This window comes from Mya arenaria, chromosome 15 (genome assembly GCF_026914265.1).
Source record: "Mya arenaria isolate MELC-2E11 chromosome 15, ASM2691426v1".
In the NCBI taxonomy this organism is placed as follows: Eukaryota; Metazoa; Mollusca; class Bivalvia; order Myida; family Myidae; genus Mya; species Mya arenaria.
The window spans coordinates 35566214-35590492 of NC_069136.1; the positions used below are offsets into that span (position 1 = coordinate 35566214).

General features: G+C 38.5%; 1 protein-coding gene across 1 annotated transcript in view; it reads right to left on the reverse strand.

Annotated features, from left to right (window-relative positions):
* LOC128219324 (short stature homeobox protein 2-like) overlaps positions 1 to 24052 on the reverse strand; it is a 35693-nt gene extending 11641 nt beyond the window's left edge. Inside the window, exons 1-2 of the mRNA XM_052927132.1 lie at positions 23785 to 24052; positions 9249 to 9448 (exon numbers count right to left, since the gene is read on the reverse strand). Of these exons, the coding sequence (XP_052783092.1) occupies positions 9249 to 9448; positions 23785 to 24052 (468 nt within the window). The remainder of the gene's footprint in view (positions 1 to 9248; positions 9449 to 23784) is intronic.
* Positions 24053 to 24279: the final 227 nt, after the last annotated feature.

Here is a 24279-nt window from a genome sequence, read left to right on the forward strand (position 1 = left end):
AAGATTCCCAAGAGTAAATTGATTAAGTTTAACTGCTACATTAAAATTACTACGCCATCTACTTGCAGCGTAGTTAAATGTACAGATATCTGCCATTGTAAACCGTCTATATAAATCCGAGGTTTCAGATGGAAAATGGCCGAAAGTTCCGAATGATCTCGAATGGTCCCACAATGAATGTTCCGAATGTAATGAAACCTATTTTTCTTCTTCCAAGAAGGCACCGAATTTAAAAAAAAAACAGGCTTTTTTTTTGCTTTGGAATAAGAGTATTTTAGCATAAAAATCTGAAAATCAGTGATATTAGACAGCTGACAAAAGGTCAGATTGCAGGTTTTTAGGCTTTAAGAAAGATGCATAAAACAGCAGTTTTTTAACATAAATATGAAACACTACGATCTGATTTCTTGTCAGCAGTCTTTTATCACTGGTTTCCATGCATTTTCGCAAAAACTAGCTGCTTATAAGACAAAAAAATAACGTCAAACCGTTCAATCTGTGAGAGTGTAGCTTTAACTTGACACCCGGACAGCTTACGACCTCTTGGCATGCATGTGCCTCTAGGTACAAAAAGTGCACAATGAACACACCCCACACACAAAGTTCTCAGAATGCTCAACACTTGGTCTTGGCTCGTCCATTTTATAAGAACAGTCACTCGAAGAGTTAGACACGAGCGCGAAAGTATCTTAATAAAATCAAAATACGATTAACCTCCGAGCGACGGTGGCGCCTGTATGTGAATGGAGGAACGCCTAAATTACTTCCATCACCCATGACATGCGCGGTGTATATAAGGCGGGCGTCTCCATTACAGCGGCGTCACGGCCGCCAGGGAGGCGAAAGCCCGTCCCCCGGGGACCACCAACAGCCCAAGGCTTAATTAGATAATATTTAGAAAGACGGCTGCTTTATATACTTAACCTGTGAAGCCCCAGCCCGTCAACAGAGCTTTATTTAAATGTCGACCCTTAATTGAATTAATTCAGGCGACGATGGCGGGAATAGAGACACATCGCGCATATCGCGACTAATTTGCAGAGTTTTGAAGCTGGACGATTAAGAAATCTCGAGAAAATCTCTGTCGGTAATTACTCTAGTGGCCTTTTGTCTTAATTCATTACTTCAGAGCGAACCCTCCCTCCCACCGGGCTCCCCTAAAGCATTTGATTCTTAAGTGGATTTGCTGTCTGCCTTACGTTGTTTTAAAATATTTTCCTTAATCCTGTACTGTGTTTAAAACTTGTAAGGTTCTTTCCTCAGATGTAGGGGTAATTGTGAGTATCCTTTATATTTCGCAGTAAGATGAACACTTATTACTTTCATACATTTTGTCAAAGGAATGAAACAAATAATCAGTATTAAACCAGGGCTGGTATTCAATATTGGTCTTAATTGGATCTAAGAGCGATGTAGCTAATCGGATTACTTGATATAAATTACTGGCCTATATCAATAGAGTAAATGAAGTCAGTGATGTTTGACCAGTAGATTGACTTAAGTCGCATTTTGAATACCAATCCTCATGAGGTGAATAAAGCCATGGAACGATTATTCCGATGAAAATAAAGTGAATACATTTCCACTCCGTAACTTTCATAAATAGCGGTCGGAAAATTTAACTAAATCGGGACGAGTCAAAATGATAAACATAGAAAATACTTAAAAGTTTCAAACAGTATATACCACAGATTCATTTTAGACAACATAAACAATTCATATATTATTTCATACATAGACAAGACGAATTTTGATGCAATACATCGGCTGAATAGGTTTAAGTGTGAATATATTATATTTTAACATAATTCGATTGAGTGTAAACAGAAGTTTAAACATTCTAATAAGTTATTGAAATAAGCAGGGATGGCATTAACGATTAAATAAAACTTGCATCCCCAAACCCGCAAATGACAGCCAATTTATCATTTCGCAGTAAATGATTGCAGGGCAGGTTTAGGACACAAGTTCCCTCGCCCTATCATGGCTGCCTTATGGCTTTATGCGCTTGGAATATTGACATTTCTTTGCCATTGTTGAAAATATTCGTGTAAAATACGTTGTTTAGAATAAGAATACAATGGTTAAAATATAATCTTGAATGTTGTTATTAATGACTAAAACATTAGTACATGATTTCCCTTAAAGTTGTATTTTTGCCTTAAATTATTTGTTTTATTGGTATTAAAAATGAAATCAATGGTGAAATCATTTTCTCCCGCCTCAGATAAGTAGATCTTATCTTGCCCACGGGCGAAGATAAAATGCCCGTATAGAACTCCTTTTTAATGATCACCACTTTGTAATTACCTCCCTTGTTGAAGACTGTCGTCTGTAACATCATGGAAACCTTGTATTGTGGCAATATTTAGAACGCTATTTAATTATTTCTCGCCTCAAATGTCACCATAAAACATTTTTCACGCACCTTTCAAGAAATATTGCTTCACTCTCCTTAGAACTATTTAAAGACCGGTTTGACTATTAACATAATCTGAATCACTGCGCGCATATCCATGACAACCACGAATAATCGCATATCCATACGCAATTATTTTCACTAAGCACAAAAGAATTCCAGCAAAAAATACATTTTTACTTAATTTTGTTTATATGAGGTGGGAGAAAAAGCATCTACCATAGCCGCTCGTGTAAGATAGGTTCATCCCGACCCTCGCGCAAAGTGTTTTGCGGAAACTCGGTAAACCTCGTTTCCGCAAAACACCCTACGCTCGGGTCGGAATGAACCTATCTTACACTCTCGGCGATTGAAGATACTTATAATCTTGCCCAAGGGCTTACATAAAACAAGTAGCCGTATGGAACTCCTTTTTCATTGCCATCAAAAAATAACCTCCCTTGTTTGAGACCGACGTCTGTAGCACCATGGAAATGTTGTCTTGTGGCAATATTTAGATTCCTAATTAATTATTTCTCGCTTCAAATGGCAACATGAAACAGTTTTCACGCTCCATTTAAGAAATAAGGCTGCACTCTCCTCAGAACCATTTAAAAAAACTGTTTGGCTATTATCCTTCGATTGACAGGATAGTGGATAGCATTAGAAAACGCATATACCATAGCCGCTTGTTTAAGATAGGTTCATCCAAACGAGCGTAGAGTGTTTTGCGGAAACGAGGTTTACCTTACTCTCTCGGTCATGGAAGATACTTATAAGCATCTAATATCTAATGTTGGTTTGTTTTCTTAACGACGTTAATAAACTGTAATCCTATTATCCCCGGACACTCACACCTTTTCAATCACGGCCGATAGCTACTATATACTGTTGAAAACAGACCGGATTAGACTTATGTAGCAATTTATCAATCGCAGTGCTTTCCCTTGACAAAAGGAAATCACCACTCCGTCTGACCAGCGACCAGTCTAAATGTAAAGGCAGTGAATAACTTTGTATATTGTCGTTTTAGCCATCGAGCTACATGTCATTATAAAAAAACACATGTTATACATGTAAATCGCTTATGAACTTCCATTTTCATTGCTAGTTATTCTGGGTTACCGGTTCCCATGCTTTGTTCAGTTTGCGGTCAAGGTCAAGTTGCTGTATTTCTTTACATATATTTCAATAAACAACGTCAGTTGATTAAAATACAAAAGAAAATACTAGAGCTCAAAACTTGCGACCGTTTTCACCTGATCACGCGTTTAATGGACGTGAACATGGCACGTAAACTTCACTTTACCTGCTTTTTGTACTTTCAGGCTGCGTGCTGGTAATAAACACTCCGTGACTTGAAATCCTCGGAGCATTATAAAGTATTGAATTCGGTAATTGTCCATTATGAGCCGGTAACTAAATCCCTCGCATAGTGCGGATTTTACCAGAAATAATAACGCCAATTAAGTTATTGTATTTCCGGCTTACAGTCATGGCAATGTCACACAAAGGGGAGGGGGGATCTATTTATACTCGAACTCGGACAAGGACTATTCGATGTCTGCCCGGTTAGCTCAATCGGTAGAGCATTGGACTGTGAATCGGACAACCTGGGCTCGATTCCCGGGTGGACCAGGTCACTTCTGGTGTGATTGGTTATGAAATCCTTTCTACGATCATTCACACTGTACCACTGCCCCTGGTATGTACATAAGTTGTCAGTTCCATGCAGAGGTGAAGGCACCTAGTACTGGTTAACCGCCAGATAGTCTGCCAGGTAAGGTGTTCGATGGTTGAACTGTCACTCTGGGACCCTTCAAGGTGCTCACGCGGGGACCCGGAGTATAAACACCACCACCAACAAGACTATTCGATGAGTGTTCCGATTGTTAGTCATATTAAGATTTTTGGAGCACAGTGCACAGCCAGAATGTAACCCAATTAGAGCTACCCTGTTTGTTTAAGTTCCATTGTGCAAAAGTCGTTTGAGGAGCATGTATACATTTTCCCGAAAAATGTCTTAACACAAAATGAATATGTTTTTTGTGTGTGTCAAAATTGTCAGTACTACCCAGTACTACCCAATCAACAATGTCTTTAGACTTTGTGGTGATTTTAGCTACTTTAACAAAGATATTTGCATTTTTGTAACCAGGAAATGATTTTAATTTTAACTATGTTTCATTATTTTATTGAATATCTTTCTTATTTGAAAATATATCATCAAGAACTCACAAGACGTTGTTAATAATGCTGTCTGGGAGAATTTTGATACAAAAAAAGAAATTATAATGTCGATAGACATTCCGAAAAAATGAAATGCTCTTTGATCCAAATTTTGATAAAATTTGGTCAATTCCTTACTTCCCGAAAACATGTTACAGACTTTATGTTTTATTCTCGAAAAAGATCATTCCTTATAACTTATTTAAACATGAAATTTTGAAACGTTTTGACTTTTTGCCTTCCCCTGTGTTATGCCTTTACGAGCACCACTGTATAGCACTGTCACACGTAACCCCCATTTAACGTCCCTTCCGGAAGGCGATGGCTATTGTTTTAGTGGAACGGCGGGAAATCGAACCTGCGACCCCTGGATTAACATTTCAATTGCGAAACTAATAGGCCAGGGATCCTATGGATCTGTCACACACGCGTCTGACCGGGGTCTTTAAACTGAGATGCAAGTGTGTCCGGTTAGGGCAGTAATTAGCGCACCCATATATCACCAAAGCATCCCGGGTTCGAGTCCAGGTCTTTGCGCGTTAGTATAGCCTAACGAACAGTACGGCCTTACAGATAGTACGGTCTAACAAATAGTACGGCCTTACAGATAGTACGGTCTAACGAACAGTACGGCCGTACAGATAGTACGGTCTAACGAACAGTACGGCCTTACAGATAGTACGGTCTAACAAATAGTACGGCCTTACAGATAGTACGGTCTAACGAACAGTACGGCCTTACAGATAGTACGGTCTAACAAATAGTACAGCCTAACAAACAGTACGGCCTAACAGATAGTACGGTCTAACAAATAGTACGGCTTTACAGATAGTACGGTCTAACGAACAGTACGGCCTTACAGATAGTACGGTCTAACGAACAGTACGGCCTTACAGATAGTACGGTCTAACGAACAGTACGGCCTTACAGATAGTACGGTCTAACGAACAGTACGGCCTTACAGATAGTACGGTCTAACAAATAGTACGGCCTTACAGATAGTACGGTCTAACGAACAGTACGGCCTTACAGATAGTACGGTCTAACAAATAGTACGGCCTAACAAACAGTACGGCCTTATAAACAGTACGGCCTTACAGATAGTACGGTCTAACAAATAGTACGGCCTAACAAACAGTACGGCCTAATAAACAGTACGGTCTTAAAAACAGAACGGTCTAACAAACAGTACGGCCTTACAAACAGTATGGTCTAACAAACAGTTCGGCCTTATAAACAGTACGGTCTAACAAACAGTACGGCCTAACAAACAGTACGGTCTAACAAGCAGTACGGTCTAACAAACAATACGGCCTAACAAACAGTACGGTCTAACAAACAATACGGCCTAACAAACAATATGGTCTAACAAACAGTACGGCCATATAAACAGTAAGGCCTAACAAACAGTACGGCCTAATACACTATACGGCCTAACGAACAATACGGCCTTACAAACAGTAAGGCCTAACAAACAATACGGCATAACAAACAGTACGGCCTTATAAACAATACGGCCTAACAAACAATACGGCCTTACAAACAGTACGGCCTAACAAACAAACAATATGGCCTTACAAACAGTACGGCCTAACAAACGGTACGGTCGAAAAACAGTACTGTCTAACAAACAATACGGCCCCACAAATAGTACGCCCTAGCAAAAAGTACATATATAGCTTAGCAAACAGTATGGCCTTATTGATCTATTTGGCGGGCACACATACCTATAATCAAAGAGAGGACGTGTAAAGGTTTTATCTGCATCTAAATCTAATGTCATTCCGAACCTTTCCGCTTTCATCTCACGGTACGAACAAAAGACAAAAAAATATGTTTTCGCTCGAGTTAATCTTCTATAAATTGGAAAGGAAACCAGACTTTATCTCGAGTGATTTTATTTCAGAAGATATCTATGTCAGGAAACGTCTCTCCCAAATACCTCGTCCTCGCAGGCGCGCATATTTCTCCGTCCCCACGATATCAATCGTCATTGGAATGCGACATGACAACCGCTAATGTTCCTCACACGTAATACGTCAATTTTGGATTATGAAGTAATTGTTCCACAATTGTGATCCCTCATATTTAATTTCATCAAACAGCCATTTTGCAACACAACGATTCCCGAAGTTTTGAGATGCCCATGAATTTTGTTCTCAATTTACCATTAAATATTTATTGGTATGAAGGTTTTCGATCAGAGCGGCGTTGATTACCTAGCAAGCAAATCACTCACGATTAAACGTACATCCACAGAATTAATGGCGTAATAAACTAGTTTGGATTTTAAATCGGTTTCATGAACTGTGTATTTGTTGTGACAATTTGAACTGAAATAAAGGCCGGTTGTATTTCGTTTGTTTTATGAAAACCGAAACTGGTTTTGGAAGCTATCGAAACCTACTCCGGAGTCGGTTTCGTCGGTTCGTTCCATCCGAAAACTAGCTCACTTTGAAAAAGAAAATGGCGGACAGTGATCGAAAACGTGTGTGAAAACATCGTATGGTTATAACAGGAAAACGACCATTTGCGGTATCATCGTTTTGAAGAAATTCAGAAATAATGGCTACATGCAGAATATCCATCATGTTGTTAAAGCTGTACCTAAAACCATACATTTGTTACTTCAAGCAAAACTTTCGAAATAGCTTTCCAAGCAGTCAAAACCCTTGAAACAAAACCTGAAATTGGCTTGGTATCAACAAAAACGCCCTAAAAGTTAAAGAAACTTATGGCGTTTTTGTTGATACCAAACTAGTTACAGTTTTTGTTTCCAGGGTTTCGGCGGTTTTGAAACCTGTTTCGAAAATTTTGCCTGTATTCACAAATGTTGGATCACTTTCCACCATGATGTGAACTAGTTTTTGGATGAAACGAACCGACGAAACTGCAACCGGAGGTTATTTTGATAGCTTTAAAACAGTTTTGGTTGTTTGTTAAATAAACGATTAAACTGGTTTATATTTTGTTTGAAACTGTTCCAACAAATACACTGTTCGTGAAACCGATATAAAACCAGAACTTGTTTAATACATGTTCCAACAAAAAAAACGCCGAAAGTAATCAAATTTTTATTTTGAAACAGCAAATTTATGAAACCGGGTAAACCCACAAGTCCACAATTTAAATTTAAACTGCTTTTTCTTGACTCGTGCGAACTTTTTTGATTCCCATACATCGCGGCAATGGTTGATATTACGACTACTGTTTGCAAATACACTTGGCGTTTCAAGGTATTGTAGCATTAAAGCATTAAATAATGACAGTGTTGCATCTAAGTGAGTCTGGGCGGTATAATACGACCTCGTCATCATTGCTAGCGTGCTTTATATGATTGGCTTGTTTAACCCTTCCTAAAGTGCCCAACGCTACCTCGCGCCACTTCTCCCAAGCCCCCACCCATCCGAAGAAAAAAATCAATAAATCTGGATACCAGAATAACATTGAGTAACCAGTCGTCAACATTTCACATGATTGTTCCCCGAATACATTAAGTAGTTTTGGTGATGTGTAAGTTTAAATACATGTATACTCGCATTCGGACAAAGCCCATTCGGAGAGTGCTCGGATAAGAGTGTTAGTAATATTAGTTTATGGAGCAAAGTGCACAGGCAGAATGTAACTCTGGTTAGAGCTACGCTGGTTCTTTATTGTGCACAAGTGTATAGCGCTGCCACACGGGACCCCCAGTTAACGTCCCTCCCGGGAGACGATCCCTTACGTACGTTTTTGCACGAACCTAAAAACCACGGGTTGGATATCTGATATCGGTGAAACGTTAACGAGTAATAATTTACCCACAATCCGTAGCGCGCGCTCGGCAAGTTCCAGCAAATTCCGGTTTATGCGTCCGTGGTTTTTGGCTAATGTCTTCAAAGATATTTTGTATTAATTATATAGAAAGTAACGAAGCCCCACCAAAGGCTCTTTCATTTGAGCTTCTCAGTAGGACACCAGTTTATATCCGGGATATGGACTCATTAATAAAACATTTTAAACTTAAAGCTTTTTCACAATCTAGCTAAACAAAATAATTAAAAATTTCGTTGACACTGTCTTTAAATAATACGATTAGCAGCCACTAAACGTATCATTTGTTTGGCTTTATATATTTTGTTACAATATGGTATATATAGTTTTCTAAAGTAACCAATATTACGTTTTAGAAAATGAAGTCTAGTCCCAAGAGGTATTTGTGTGCATTTTTTGCCCAGAGCGTTTCTTGGTATATTTGTGTTGGGGGATGTCTGAAGTTCATTTTTAGTGATTGTGGACAGCTGGCATCCCCCATGTTACCATGGTATCCCCCGACACAAATATACCAAGAAACGCTCTGGACAAAAAAATGCACACAAATACCTCTAGGGACTGTACTAATGTGAATATTTGCTGTGTATATACCTGTTAATTAGGATTCTCAATACGTATAATGTTTGCAATACGTCAATATATGTATGTCTCAAGCTCATGTCATGCATTGTGGCATGAGTTTTAATGAATAAACTTGAAAATCGAAATGAGTGGAAACACTGATGCGCATGCGCGCGTGGAATAGAATCTCACTTCAGACGAAAATAATATTGATGAACGAAAAAATATTGATAAAGCCTCTCCTCACCTGTACTCTAGCCTCTGAGAGTCCGAGTCTCTGACTGAGTTCCTCCCTCATGAAGGCGTCAGGGTAGTGGGTCTCGTCAAACAGGCGTTCTAGCTCGTTTAGCTGCTCTAGGGTGAAGTTAGTCCGCGACCGACGCTGCTTCAACTTCGGCTGGTCGTCCGTCTCCTCCACGTCCGAGCATCGCTCTTTTAATTCTTCTCCTGCAATAAACAAGGTTTCATGTCCAGATGGTTGGACTGTTGTTGCATTTATACCTATATATAAGAATAAAGAGGATGTGTCTGATTCCGCAGATTATCGCCCAAAAACGCTGCTCAATTATTTTGGAAAGCTATTAACGTTAATAGATAAAGATAGTCTTTTAAATTTTGTTGAAAAGCATGATCTAATCAGTAAATATCAAGCCGGTTTCAATATGTTATATAATGTGTTCGTAAGAAACTGATAATGTGCATGCAAACGCTGCATTTGATTGTATTAATAGGAATTTGTCATCATGATGGTTAAAATTGGAAAATCATTGTATTCAGGTGAAGATTTTTGGTGTTACAAAACATATGTATGAAAAGGCTAAAAGTTGTGTTAAGTAAATGGATCATGTTCGGATTACTTCCAATGTTTTATAGGTGTCAGACAAGGTGATAGTTCATCTCCCTTATTGTTTTCCTTTTTTGTGATTGATTTAAATGACTATTTTCAAAACAGCACTGTTGCCAATGGCTTGATTATTAAAATGCATGATGATGACCAAAGATGAATAGATTTCTTAAAATTGTTTGTACTGCTGTAGTCGGACTATACAATTATTATTATCTCAGAAAGTGTCCATGATTTACAAAATGCTCTATATGTATATGAAAATTATTTTTACCAAAAAAATACTCACAGTCAATACCTTTAAAACTAAGATTCTTATATTTACCAAAGTTAGATTGCCACGACACGAATTCACTCTTTGTAATGCTAACATTGACGTAGAATCTGAATATAAGTATCTAGGAGTGTTATTTGCTAGATTAGTGACTCTTTTTGTAAAGACTATATTGCAAAGTAAGCAACACACAACTACATTTAAGTTGTTAAAAAAGCAAAACATGTATGTCTATCTATTGACTTACCAATGGATCTTTTTAAAAAAATTGTAAAACTGATCTTATTGTCTGGACGTGAAATGTGAGGCTACGGAAATAATCATATATTTGAAAAAGTACAGTTGATATTTATAAGTATGTTCTCAATATCAAACGCAGTTCACCAAATTGTTTGGTTTATGACGAAACCGGTTAAGCCATTGCAAACAGATATTGGTACACAAATGATCAGTTATTGGTGAAACCTAAAAGTCACACACTGTACAAAACTTCCAGTGTCTGTATGCTTAGTTATGCTAATTAGATATATAAATATATATGATAATATAATTAGAAGCAATGAAGCAATATATAGCAATTGAATTGTATAGCAATTGAAGTTGCGATACACAATAATATTGTAAGAAATGAGAGAAACTGTTGTTACCTAGATGATTTCGAAAACTAGTACCATGTTATCTCTTAATGTCCCGTGTATGTTAATGTTCATAGAAATTATGTACAAAAAATCAGAACATTTTAGTAAGTTTATTTCTGTACGGCAAACTGATAATAAATCACTTCTTGTTAAATTAACAAGATTTTATTTAAAGGCATTGAAATCAGAAATAATTCTGTCTAATGGTTTTATTTATAAATTATCATACAAAACAAGACGATTTGTATATGTATTTATGTTACATTTTTACAAGATTTATCTGTGCTTTATATGTATTAGGCTCCTTTATAACTGCAATAATGCTTCTATTTTCATGTCTCATTCTATTGTGTTTCGCATAAAACAATTCGCATAAGTAATCTATTTAACATTCTCACTATCACATCAACTTTATATTCTACAAAAATCGTTTACAACTTATTATAATGTCATTATGAATGTGTTTATTGCTTGCGTGTGCGCATTTTATATTTGGGTAATGTGACAATGAGATATTAATGCTTAAAGCTGCACTCTCACAGATTGAACGCTTTGACTTTTTTTCTAATTTTTGTCTTGGAATGACCCAATATATGCGAAAATGCATGAACCAGTAATATAAGACTGATGACGAAAAAATAGATCGCAGATTTTTATATTTAAGTTCAAAATTGATGCTTAAACCGTTAGTTTAGGACATAAAACATTAATTTTCGAACGGAGATATGAAAATCTACGATCTGATTTTTTGTCAGCAATCTTATATCATTTGTTTGCAGATATTTACGCAAAGATTTGCTCTTTCCAAGACATAAAATAATAAAAAGTTGTAAACATGATAAATCTGTAAGAGTGCAGCTTTAAGTCAAAACTAAATTTTCTGTTCTGTTCTATATTCTTATGTCCAATATGTTTGTAATGCCTCATTATGTTGTATTGTATATTTTTCATACTTATTTTGTCATGAATGTGGGACATGAGTGATGTTTGATAAACTTGAAACTTTATAGGCATGTATAATAAGGCGAAAATGAGCCATGTGGGTAGGGATGGGGTCGTTTTCACTTTTATACGAGATTTCGTGTCTCAGAAGAATGCAATTATAGCCATTTTTAGATATGAAAGATTGTATTTTTTTTATGTTATACCGATTGGTCGGAAACTCGAACAAAATAAAATAAGTAGGCAAGTTAAATACATCGCGTTATTTTCCGTTTTAGAAGCAAAAGGACGATGCATTAAGTTGTGTTGTTTTCGCCTTGTTGTACATGAAAGCGAGGGGAAAATGTTTTGTTACTTATATAATGAACCAGTCAATTGTAACCACGGCCCACCCAAGGTCCGGGAAATGGCGGGGACATTGACTTTTGGACAAGCCAATCCCGGGTAAAATCCCCGCCCTGCGGAGACGTACTGATGGTAAAATCCCCGCTAAATGCCCCAGCACCCCAGGGACCCTAGGTAAGGCCCATTCCCCACTATATTTAGCGCGAAGACAAAACCATCGCATTCAGCCGGCACTGCGGGGCCACCTGAAAGGTAAAAACACGGCCCATTTCCCCGACTATCCCCGGTATATCCCCGGACCTGGGGTGGGCGTGGTTACAATTGACTGGTGAATAAAGCGTACATGTTTAAAAAAATCAATTGAATTTGATAAGAAAAACGCTAAAATTTCAAAACAGTGAAATATCATTTTTATTTCTATGATAAATCTTAATAAACTTCCGGGAAAGCATTTTTAGTCTAGAGTTCAAACTTCAAAAGAATGAAATTTAAATAGAGTACTCTTTTGTTATTAATTTTATAGGTCGTTTTTTGCTAATTTTATTTTTATTTATTTCGCCATTTCTGACTGATAATGCCACCAGTCGTTATTCAAGGTCACATACTTTTACTGGCAAGATGAATCGCTTCTAGACAATAATTTCAATACAGAATAATACCAGTCTACTGTCAATTGAAATCGATTAACTATTTTAGTGTCAAATAATTTGTAATTATCAAAATTACTAAGCAAAATGCTTGAGAGACATTAGCGGAATTAAGAGATTAAATGATCAAAAATGAAATAATAACTTATTGCCTCAAATAATTCTCTACATAAAAATTTCTGGAGACTGTAATTTTCAAAGGATTAAAGCAATGAATGCCAATTTGCCGGCAAATTGACTCGAAAGACGTCGTTCTTTATTCAAGGAAATAAATGTAAAACTCGCTCCCTAATTGTGACAGTTACCATGATTGGCCACGATTGGTAACTTATAAAGTAATCCTCATCCTATTAAGCATTTCTCTATCATTTTTCTTTCTACCTTTTTATGCGCCTTGAAAGGCTAATATCTAATAACTATCATTACGCGCTAATTTGACAGGAAATCTGGGCTCGCGCGACTCGCTCGCGACGCGATGAAAGTAGTTCCTGAAAAAGAGTTCATGCGCGAGGAATTACCGTAATGACGTCTCTGGAAGGGGGGAATATGTTTTGTAGCATACCACGAGGATGGGGTCAAGTTTAAGGAGACAAAGAAAACGAAAATCTTTGTGTTTTTTGGTAAACCCAGACCGATACTTACGAATGTGCTTTAATATGTATTTATGTTGTTTTTAAGTTTTCTGAAGCAATGTTACATCGAAATTATGAAGCTGTATTGATTGTACGTTTAATATCATATTACATTACTCGAAAGTTCCCTGTTTTACTCATATTTTTTATTATTTACTCATTTATTTATTTATTTATTTATTATTTATTTATTTGTTTATTTATTTATAAATAAATTTATTTATTTATTTATTTATTTATTTATTTATTTATTTATTTATTTATTTATTTATTTATTTATTCATGTATTTATTTATTTATTCATGTATTTATTCATGTTTTTATTTATTTATTCATTTATTTATTTATTAATTTTTATTTATTTTTTATTTATTTATTTATTTGTTTGTTTGTTTGTTTGTTTGTTTGTTTGTCTGATCGTCTGTCTGTTTGTTTGTTTGTTTGTTTGTTTGTCTGTTTGTTTGTTTATTATATATTTATTCATTCATGTATTTGTTTATTTATTCATGTATTTATTCATGTATTTATTAATTAATTTATTTATTTATTTATTATTTTCTATTTATTTATTTGTTTGTTTGTTTGTTTGTTTGTTTGTCTGTCTGTTTGTTTGTCTGTTTGTCTGTTTGTTTGTTTGTTTTTCTGTTTGTTTGTCTGTTTGTTTGTTTGTTTGTTTGTCTGTTTGTTTGTTTGTTTGTTTGTTCCACCAGCTCACTTTGAAAAAATCAACATGTGTTGAAACACCATTTAGTTTAAGCAAGCAAACGACCATCTGCGGTTTCATTGAAATTCAGAAATAATGGCAACATGCAGAAACTCAATCACGTTGTTTAGGCTGTACACCAACTATGCCTTTGTTACTTTAAGCAAAACTTCCGAAACAGGTTTCCAAACCGCAGAAACCCTTGAAACCAAAAAGTGTAACTAGTGAAGTATAGACGAAAACGCCCGAATATTGCTTCCATTTCCTGTTCCCATGTACAGGTGTAGCTTTAAAGGCGCACACCATAGGTTTATAAAAAGAAAAAAAAATGTAAAAATCCGATGATAATAAAAACAATAAAAAAAACATTAGACTTTATAAAAAAAAAATAATAACAGCTACGTGGTCACAAAAACCCATGGTAAAAGAAACCGCCAAAATAACATTTTTTATCTGGACGCAAGTTGCATTTTTTATCGTTTTTAAAGTCAAATGAGTTAATGACAATAATGCATCAAAATGCACCAACCTATAGTGTGGGCCTTTAAAACAACAAGGCTGAGTCTGAACAGCATACAAATCAACATCTAATTTATGTACGTAAAGTTAGCGACCCAGCGGCGTGCAAATTGCAATGCACTGTATGTTAGGGTGTGATATGAACAAGCTCTCGGTCGCATTCCCAAATTGTATCGCTCGATCGCTTCACACGCTTGTCCTGCGTATGATGTTCATTATTACAAGGGAAACTACAGGGGCAAGCCCAGTAGTCAATAATTTAAACGAAGACCCTGCTAAGAGGCACTGTTTGAATTCCTACAGACACTTAATAAAGTTAAGTCATATAAATCGCATTTACAATATTGGTTGTAAAAGGTATAATTATGTAATAAATTTAGTCTTGTAAACACTGGATTATATTCCAACGTAAGCATACACTACCAGGAAATATGTAACCCTTTGTCGTAAATATTTCTGAGAACCTTTTTATCGCGTCCTTGAATAGAAATGTTCCTGGACCCCTACCAGGGCCTAAACATTTCTGTACGTCTCGCTTCGTATGTGTTGTAACTGATTATTGTAAGAAATGATCATGGAAGCCTGATATAAATAAAATATACGAAAATCAATCATTATTTTGACGTCTTGCTCAACATTTAGTCATTTTAATGGCATACCGGATTTCGGGAGGGGGGGGGGGGGCTCATGCATTCTTAGAATTTTTTTAATGTAATTAACCTTTGATGTTTGACAACGCTAACCAAACATATTTTTAAAAGGACAAACGGCGAATACATGGATTTATTTTTAACTGTGTACTTAAAACGGCACAGCATAAGTGTTGTTTTTTATTGACAACAAAGCCCCCCCCCCCCCCCCCCCAACTTACGCACAACTTACGCTTTATATTCAATCTTGGATTGGTCTTAAATGTAGGTTAAATAAATACTACAAAAGTGGGATAACATTGAAGGTGAACTACCTTGTCACACAATAAATGTAGCTTTATTTTGTTTTCGTTAACTAGTTAAAGCTTCCTTCGTGCATAAGGCTGGCGACAAGTCAGCATAATTACAAAAACGCTAGTATAGTTATAATTATCACGACCAGCAATTAGTCTGCAAATTCAAGTTACAACTGCCTGGAACACGAATCTGGTGGTAGTGTTTCAACTTTTAAGGATCTAACTCTCGCTATTAATTTCACGAACTTGAAACAGGAATCTAGCTGGTTTCCAGACGGTTCCAGATTGTTCTAATTGTGTGTGGGTCATATATAGAGAAAATTATATCACTGCTATTGTCTTAGAGTATAAAGTCCAGAAGCACCCTCGATTCCGTTTCCTGGGCAGAAACAAGTTCGATGTCCTTTTTGAGAAGCCATGAGAAAGAACCCCTGGTGGGGATCGAACCCACGACCTCTTGTGTGAGAGGTGGACACCTATACCACTAGACCACTCTCCCCCAGGTGGGGATCGAACCCACGACTTCTTGTTTGAGAGGTGGACACCTATACCACTAGACCACTCTCACACTGGTGGGGATCGAACCCACGACCTCTTGTGTGAGAGGTGGACACCTATACCACTAGACCACTCTCACCCTGGTGGGGATCGAACCCACGACCTCTTGTGTGAGAGGTGGACACCTAGACCACTAGACCACTCTCACCCTAGTGGGGATCGAGCCCACAACCTCTTGTGTGAGAGGTGGACACCTATACCACTAGACCACTCTCACCCTGGTGGGGATCGAACCCACGACCTTTTGTGTGAGAGGTGGACACCTATACCACTAGACCACTCTCACCCTAGTGGGGATCGAACCCACGACCTCTTGTGTGAGAGGTGGACACCTATTCCACTAGACCACTCTCCCCCAGGTGGGGATCGAACCCACGACCTCTTGTTTGAGAGGTGGACACCTATACCACTAGACCACTCTCACCCTGATGGGGATCGAACCCACGACCTCTTGGGTGAGAGATGGACACCTATACCACTAGACCTCTCTCAACCTAGTGGATACCGAACCACGACCCTTTGGGTGAGAGGCGAACACCTTTACCACTAGACCACTATCACCCTGGTGGGGACCGAACCACAACCTCTTGGTTGAGAGGCGGACACCTTTACCACTAGACCTCTCTCAACCTAGTGGGGAGCGAACCACAACCTCTTGGTTGAGAGGCGGACACCTATACCACTAGACCCCTCTCAACCTAGTGGGGACCGAACCACAACCTCTTGGTTGAGAGGTGGACACCTTTACCACTAGACCTCTCTCAACCTAGTTGGGACCGAACCACAACCTCTTGGGTGAGAGGCGGACACCTATACCACTAGACCACTATCACCCTGGTGGGGACCGAACCACGACCTCTTGGGTGAGACTTAGACACCTATACCAATAGACCTCTCTGAACCTAGTGGGGACCGAACCACGACCTCTTGGGTGAGATGCAGACACCTATACCACTTTACCACTATCACCCTGGTGGGGACCGAACCACGACCTCTTTGGTGACAACTCTCACCCTAGTGGGGATCGAAACACGACCTCTTGGATGAGTGGTGGACACCTATACCACTAGACCTCTCTCACCGTAGTGGGGATCGAACCACAACCTCTTGGGTAAGAGGCGGACACCTATACCACTAGACCTTTCTCACCCTGGTGGGGACCGATCCACGACCTCTTGGGTGAGAGGTGGACACCTATACCACTAGACCTCTCTCACCCTGGTGGGGACCGAACCACAACCTCTTGGATGAGAGGTGGACACCTTTACCACTCGACCACTCTCACCCTGGTGGGGACCGAACCACGACCTCTTGAGTGTGAGGCGGACACCTATACCACTAGACCTCTCTCACCCTGGTGGGGACCGAACCACAACCTCTTGGATGAGAGGTGGACACCTATACAACTATACCACTATCACCCTGGTGGGGACCGAACCACGACCTCTTGGATGAGAGGTGGACACCTTTACCACTAGACCACTATCACCCTGGTGGGGACCGAACCACGACCTCTTGGATGAGAGGTGGACACCTTTACCACTAGACCACTATCACCCTGGTGGGGACCGAACCACGACCTCTTGAGTGTGAGGCGGACACCTATACCACTAGACCTCTCTCACCCTGGTGGGGACCGAACCACGACCTCTTGGGTGAGAGGTGGACACCTTTACCACTAGACCACTATCACCCTGGTGGGGACCGAACCACGACCTCTTGGGTGAGAGGTGGACACCTATACAACTAGACCACTATCTCTCTGGTGGGGACCGAACCACGACCTCTTGGATGAGAGGTGGACACCTTTACCACTAGACCACTATCACCCTGGTGGGGACCGAACCACGACCTCTTGGATGAGAGGTGGACACCTTTACCACTAGACCACTATCACCCTGGTGGGGACCGAACCACGACCTCTTGAGTGTGAGGCGGACACCTATACAACTAGACCACTATCTCCCTGGTATCGGCTTTTCAAGCTCTTTCATTTAATGAGACTTAGAACTACCTGTTTATACAACTTAAAGAGTTATTCATCATTCCATTCTAACATTTTTGATTTTGTACAAGCCGTTGGTGATATTGTACACGCCGATGGTGATATTGTACACGCCGATGGTGGTATTATACACGCCGGTGGTGATATTGTACAAGCCGTTGGTGATATTGTACACGCCGGTGGTGATATTGTACAAACCGTTGGTGATATTGTACACGCCGGTGGTGATATTGTACACGCCGTCGGTGATATTGTACACGCTGTTGGTGATATTGTACATGTCAGTGGTGATATTGTACACGCCGGTGGTGATATTGTACACGCCGTAGGTTCTAGTGTACACGTAAGTGCTTTCAGTAATTTCGTGCATATCAGGGGTATGATATCGTTCATGTTAGGGGTGATATCGTACATATCAGAGGTGATATCGTTCATATCAGGGTTGATATAGTGCATGTCAGGGTGATATTGTTCATGTCAGTGGTGACATCGTGTATATCAGGGGTGATATTGTTCATGTCAGGGTTAATATCGTGCGTATCAGGGAATATCGTGCATATCAGGGGTGATATCGTGAATATCAGGGGTGATATCGTGCACACCATGGGTGATATCGCTCATGCCAGGGGTGATATCGTTCTTGCCATGGGTGATATCGTTCACTTAGGGTGATATTATGCTTGTCAGCGGTTGGCATTAAAAATAAATTTCATTTATAACATTTTTGATATAAATAATTTTATTATATAGTATATCTTTTCTATTTTCTCGAACATAAATATATGTGTGGACTACTTTTTTCCATATTTATCCTTTTCAAGTGTCATTGAAATATACAACCTCAATTTTGTTTCAATGTGTGAGGACTGTCTCATGGTTTAGCTGTATTCAATGCATTACAGATTCCAATATTTTAGGACCTCATAGTACATTTATCCAGGGCTGGTATTCAATATTTAACTTAAGTTAATCTGATGGTCATACATCATTGACTTTATTCTCTCTATTTGTCAGTTATTAATAACAAGTTATCCGATTAGCTACATCGTTCTTAGTTTTACTTAAGACCAATATTACATACCAGCCCAGCTATATAATTTTAAGCAATGGCTATAATTTATTGCCGAAGACTTTCAAACAAATAAATTTACGAACATTGTATCGGTGCCTCATGTTGTGTGCCGCAATTATGATCCTTGACCTTGTGCGGATAACATTACAAATTATGAATACACTGTTGTTTTTTTGTTTTTTGTTTGTTTAAGTTTATCCAGGTCTGCCCGCGCCCATTGGCTGCATTATTGCTTTACCCCGCCGTGACGCAATCACGACTTTATTAATCTCGTAAGTGACATGAGATATAAGTGACAGCAATTTGCAGTCAATCCAGACATTGGCAGACTTGAAGAAACAGGGTGAGATACAAGAGATCCGGATGCGGTACCCTAGCGAAGAGACCTTTTGATTCTTTGATGTGCTCGGTGTAAAGTACAGATACACGGAATACGATTTTTTGGGGTTGATCCAGTACTGAGTACACCGTTTTCCCCAGTACTACCCTTTAAATACCGAGCGCTTGGGGAGGGGCTACTGGTACCATATTCAACGTTCTTCGGCTTGACGCGGCCCGGGTTTGAACCCTAGACCTTCCGCTACCACTGAGGTGGGGTGTGTAATCTTATTTATAGTCGCAATCGGCCCTTGGCAATTCGGCGAGTGCTCCGATAATATTCTTAATCATTTTATGTTTTTGGAGCATAGTGCACAGACAGAATGTAACCCTGGTTAGAGCTTCCCTGGTTCGTCAACGTGCGCCAGTGTATTACACTGTCACACGGGACCCTGATTTGACGTCCCTTCAGGAAGACGATTAGTATTTCTGCAGTGGTGCGGCGGGGAATCGAACCAGCAACCCCTGGATTGACAGTCAAGTATGTAACCACTATACCACGGGTCCGCCACCGCTGAGCTATCAGGGCAACGCATATATTGTTCTCATTAGCTTAAGAAGGAAACCCAATTCTCACAGAACCTTTCATTTCATAGTATTGAACCACAGTGCCTAATCCGACAGCTACGGTAAACCATGCCATGTAAAATGAACACACAAATACGGTATTTGTCCACAATCTGACAAGTGTACTGATCGGAACTCCTCGGCCATTTTCCATCGAAAACAACATTAGACGTATATAGACGGTTTACAGTGTCAAAATTCGTTGCATTTAACTACGCTGCAAGTAGATCGCATATAATTTCAATTAAGCAGTTAAGCTTACGGTCTTTACTCTCAGAAACTTTAGTGATTTACGCAATTTATCTCGTGGTATACTCACATTGTAAACTGAAAGTTAGTTTATCAAGACTATTACATCGTATGGATTTCGACACTTGATGGGAGGTATACACATAAGAAACAGATTAAAGTATTTCTTGTGTTCAGCGATGGTATTTAATATTAGTCCTTATTGGATCTAAGAACGGCGTTGCTTGTCGGATCGCGCGATCACAAATAACGAATGTCACAAGTTTGACCTCAGTTATCGTACTTTCTTTTTTCGCGCAAAATAAAATATCAAATGACACTTTTAGTTCATGTGTGGTAATTTTCTGCATAATTGAATTAGATTGCACTAGGATCTTTCTTGAAATTTAATGTCTACTTAATTTTAGGAAAAAAACATTCGGCAACTAGCGTGTACTGATTTAAAAGGTAATTTTGTAAATAGAAGTGGAAACCAAGGCGACTTTAAATTAATTGCTAAATTTTCATCCCCGCCCGCCCCCCTTTTTTTCCGCCGCCCCTTAAAATTTATTGACTCAAATGAATATGTTGAACTAGGGCCAGTATTGGCGTATCGGTCCAGTACCGTCCAAGGACGGCGTTTATTCATTCCTACGACACGGTGTCGATGTGTTACGATCGTGTTCATAGCTCGTCTTAAACGCATGTGTATAGTCCCTTGTGTAATAAGAAAGAGCATGGACACATATAACACAATGAAAAAGTCATCTAAGAAAAATAAAAATAAATAAAAATGTCTCCAATCCCTCATTTAAAAGAATAATTTGGAGGAAAATCTACCAATTAATTTATATTGGCCTAATTCAATTTTCAATAGCAACTTACGATTATTCGGCAGAATAGGGTATTTCATTTCACATTATTAAAAATATATTATCAAATGAATATATATATTCATATATTTGAACCTTTCATGATGCTTTGTCATTGAAATAAGCAGTTTGTCTAAATTTAACACGAAATTATTTCTTTCGATGTCTGTCCGTATAATTTTTGGCGTAAAGGCTTATTAATATTCGCACTCGGGCAAGGATCATTCGGCGAGTGCTCCGATGAGACATTCGGAGCTCCTCGGCCATTTTTATCGAAAACAACCTCGGATGCATATGGACGGTTTGCCGAGGAGTTCCGAATGCTGATAAGATTGTTAGTCATTTTAGGTTTTTGGTGCAAAGTGCACGGACATAATGTAACTCTGGTTAGAGCTACCCTAGTTCTTTAACGTGCACGAGTGTAAAGCACTAGTCCCAAGGGACCGCCATTTAACGTCCCTCCCGGAAGAAGATTAGTATTTGTTTAGTAGTGCGGATAGGAATCGAACCTGCAACCCCTGGATTGACAGGTGGTGGTGGTGTGTAAGATTATCCATACTCGCACTTGGGCATTACCCATTCGGCAAGTGCTCCGATAAGATTGTTAGTCGTTTAGGTTTTTGGAGCATAGTGCACAGACAGAATGTAACCCTGGTTAGAGCTACCCTGGTTCTTTAACGTGCACCAGTGTATAGCACTGGTCCCACGGGACCACTATTTAACCTCCCTCCCGGAAGACGATTAGTATTTGGTTAGGCGGGGATTCGAATCTGCAACGACCATATTAAACGTGAACGAGTTTCTTTAACATCATTTCTCCAACCCCGGAAAAGTATATCCAAATATTTGGCCACGCTGTAAATCCTTATCTTGCCAACAGCCAAAGATAAAAAAATACATTTTTACTATATTTTGTTTAACTGAGGTGGGTCAAAAGTCATATACCATGGCGACTCGTGTAGGGCAAGTGTATCCCAGCCCTCGTGCAGGCTGTTCTTCGGAAACTCGGTAAACCTCGTTCCCGCAAAACACCCTACACTTGGGTTGGGATGAACCTATTTTACACTCTCAGCCATGGACGATACTTGTGCCAAGTATTATTGACAGAATGGTGATAGGGTTTTCGTTATAAAATATTTGATATCACTAAGTCATTATTGAGTTGACGAAAGGTTATAACATTATATTATCGGGAACGTAAAAATGATATGAAGGCCGATTTTACTGTTGGTTAGAGGGCAAGTCCCGTGTATTATTTTTTCAACGATATTGGTAGAGATGCGTTTTGGCATATATTTCTTACCGGTTAATATATATATATATATACAAGTTTACGGTTTTCTTATAATTTTTCTTCTAAACCTGTTATATATGTCTGGCATTATTTTTTTTTAATTGCTCGCGGCCTACATGGCATATAGGATGCTACGGGTCAATGGTAATACATATTATTAATAATTTAATATATATATATTAAAAACTGAGTACTATTAACAATCGAAATGATATAATGTAAACGTGAAATGTACCGATAATGTTTAAAGAAAATGCAAGAATTATTTCTGAAATGTAAAAAAATAAATCAAAGGTTGCATTTCTTTATCGGGAAATATTTCTTTGACATAATAAAATATGACATGGCTGACGAAATGATCAGTCATTTATTGTCACAGATTGTTGGTACTGTGCTAATAAGCGTTGACGTTTCTTTTCTTCATTCAAAGTTCCTATAGAATTATACAGTGTCAAGTTGGAATTATTAAGACCGCCAATAGCTTTCATTATATTAGACTTGGATAAAAAATTTTTTTTTAAATTATACGTACATTGAAAGCAGTTTAATTAGTGGATGCGGACAATAATTCCCCGGACAAAACACACACACACACGCACGCACGCACGCACGCACGCACGCACACACACACACACACACACACACACACACAATTTTAGATTAGGTGGATAAAATCGACCTTCGCCCATGTGGTATTTACTTAATTACCATATGTATCGAATTAAGTGTATATAATTTTATTACATTTTAGGATATTTCTACTCAGAACCAACCTAAAAGACAGTTTAAAAAGCGTCCGTCTTTTTTCCCGAGAGAATTTTCCCCAGGACATTTTTTTCCTACAGCCATAAATAAAGCGAAGATTAAACTTTATTACATTTGAAATTAAACGGACGTATTGAGTATTTTAACAATAATTCATAGCGTTCTATTTTTGCTTGATGTTTATGTATACCGTTTACATAGCGAAATCTTTATCACAATATATGTTTTTGTTTTTTTAATAACTATTTTACAAATAGACCGCTCCGAAAAAAAACCCATTTACTTTGTTAGAATGCACGTTCCATGACATATTCATCCATATTAAAGTTTAAACGGCGTTTGAAAATGAATGAAGATAGAAGATATCGTACAATATTTTCAAAAGAAGTTCGTTTATAATCTTTTTATATAATCGTAATCAGATGTCTTTTATTTATTAATTTAGAAACCGTTTAATAGTATAAGATACCATAAGTAAAGGATATGTGTTCGTCAATTGATTTACCAGTAATCTCAAAGAAATTTGCGTAAAAATGATCAGTGTTTTACATTACCTGACTCGTATCCGGCGCTCTCTTCTGTCGGCGTTTCCGGACGGCTGGAGCAGACGTCAATCTTAACTACGCTCAAATCACGCGGTACGTCATCATCCGGTGCACGTGCGGTATCCGGGGAGGACGCAATGCCCTCTGGACTCGCGATAGCGGTGTCTTTTTGTTTAGAGCTAGCTGGCTTCATGGGCTTATCAGCCGTTGTTTCGCTGGATGACACACTCTGCTTCTCTTCGAAAGACTTAGAAACAAAGTTAGTTAATCCTTCCATTATTTACTTTGTTGCTAAAACTAGTTATTTAACCAAAAAAGGTAAAAACCTTAGTTAGTAAATAAGAGCAATAATCAAAGAAATAAAACAAATATTTTTCACTGGCGTCTTGTAACACTTTCTGTTAAAGATATGTTCGCTGTTAAAGTTAAGGAATTCTGCAGGGTCCGCTTTCCACGTTGTTCCGTGACAGTGCTGGAATGAAGAATATCCGGGAGCAGCCGCGA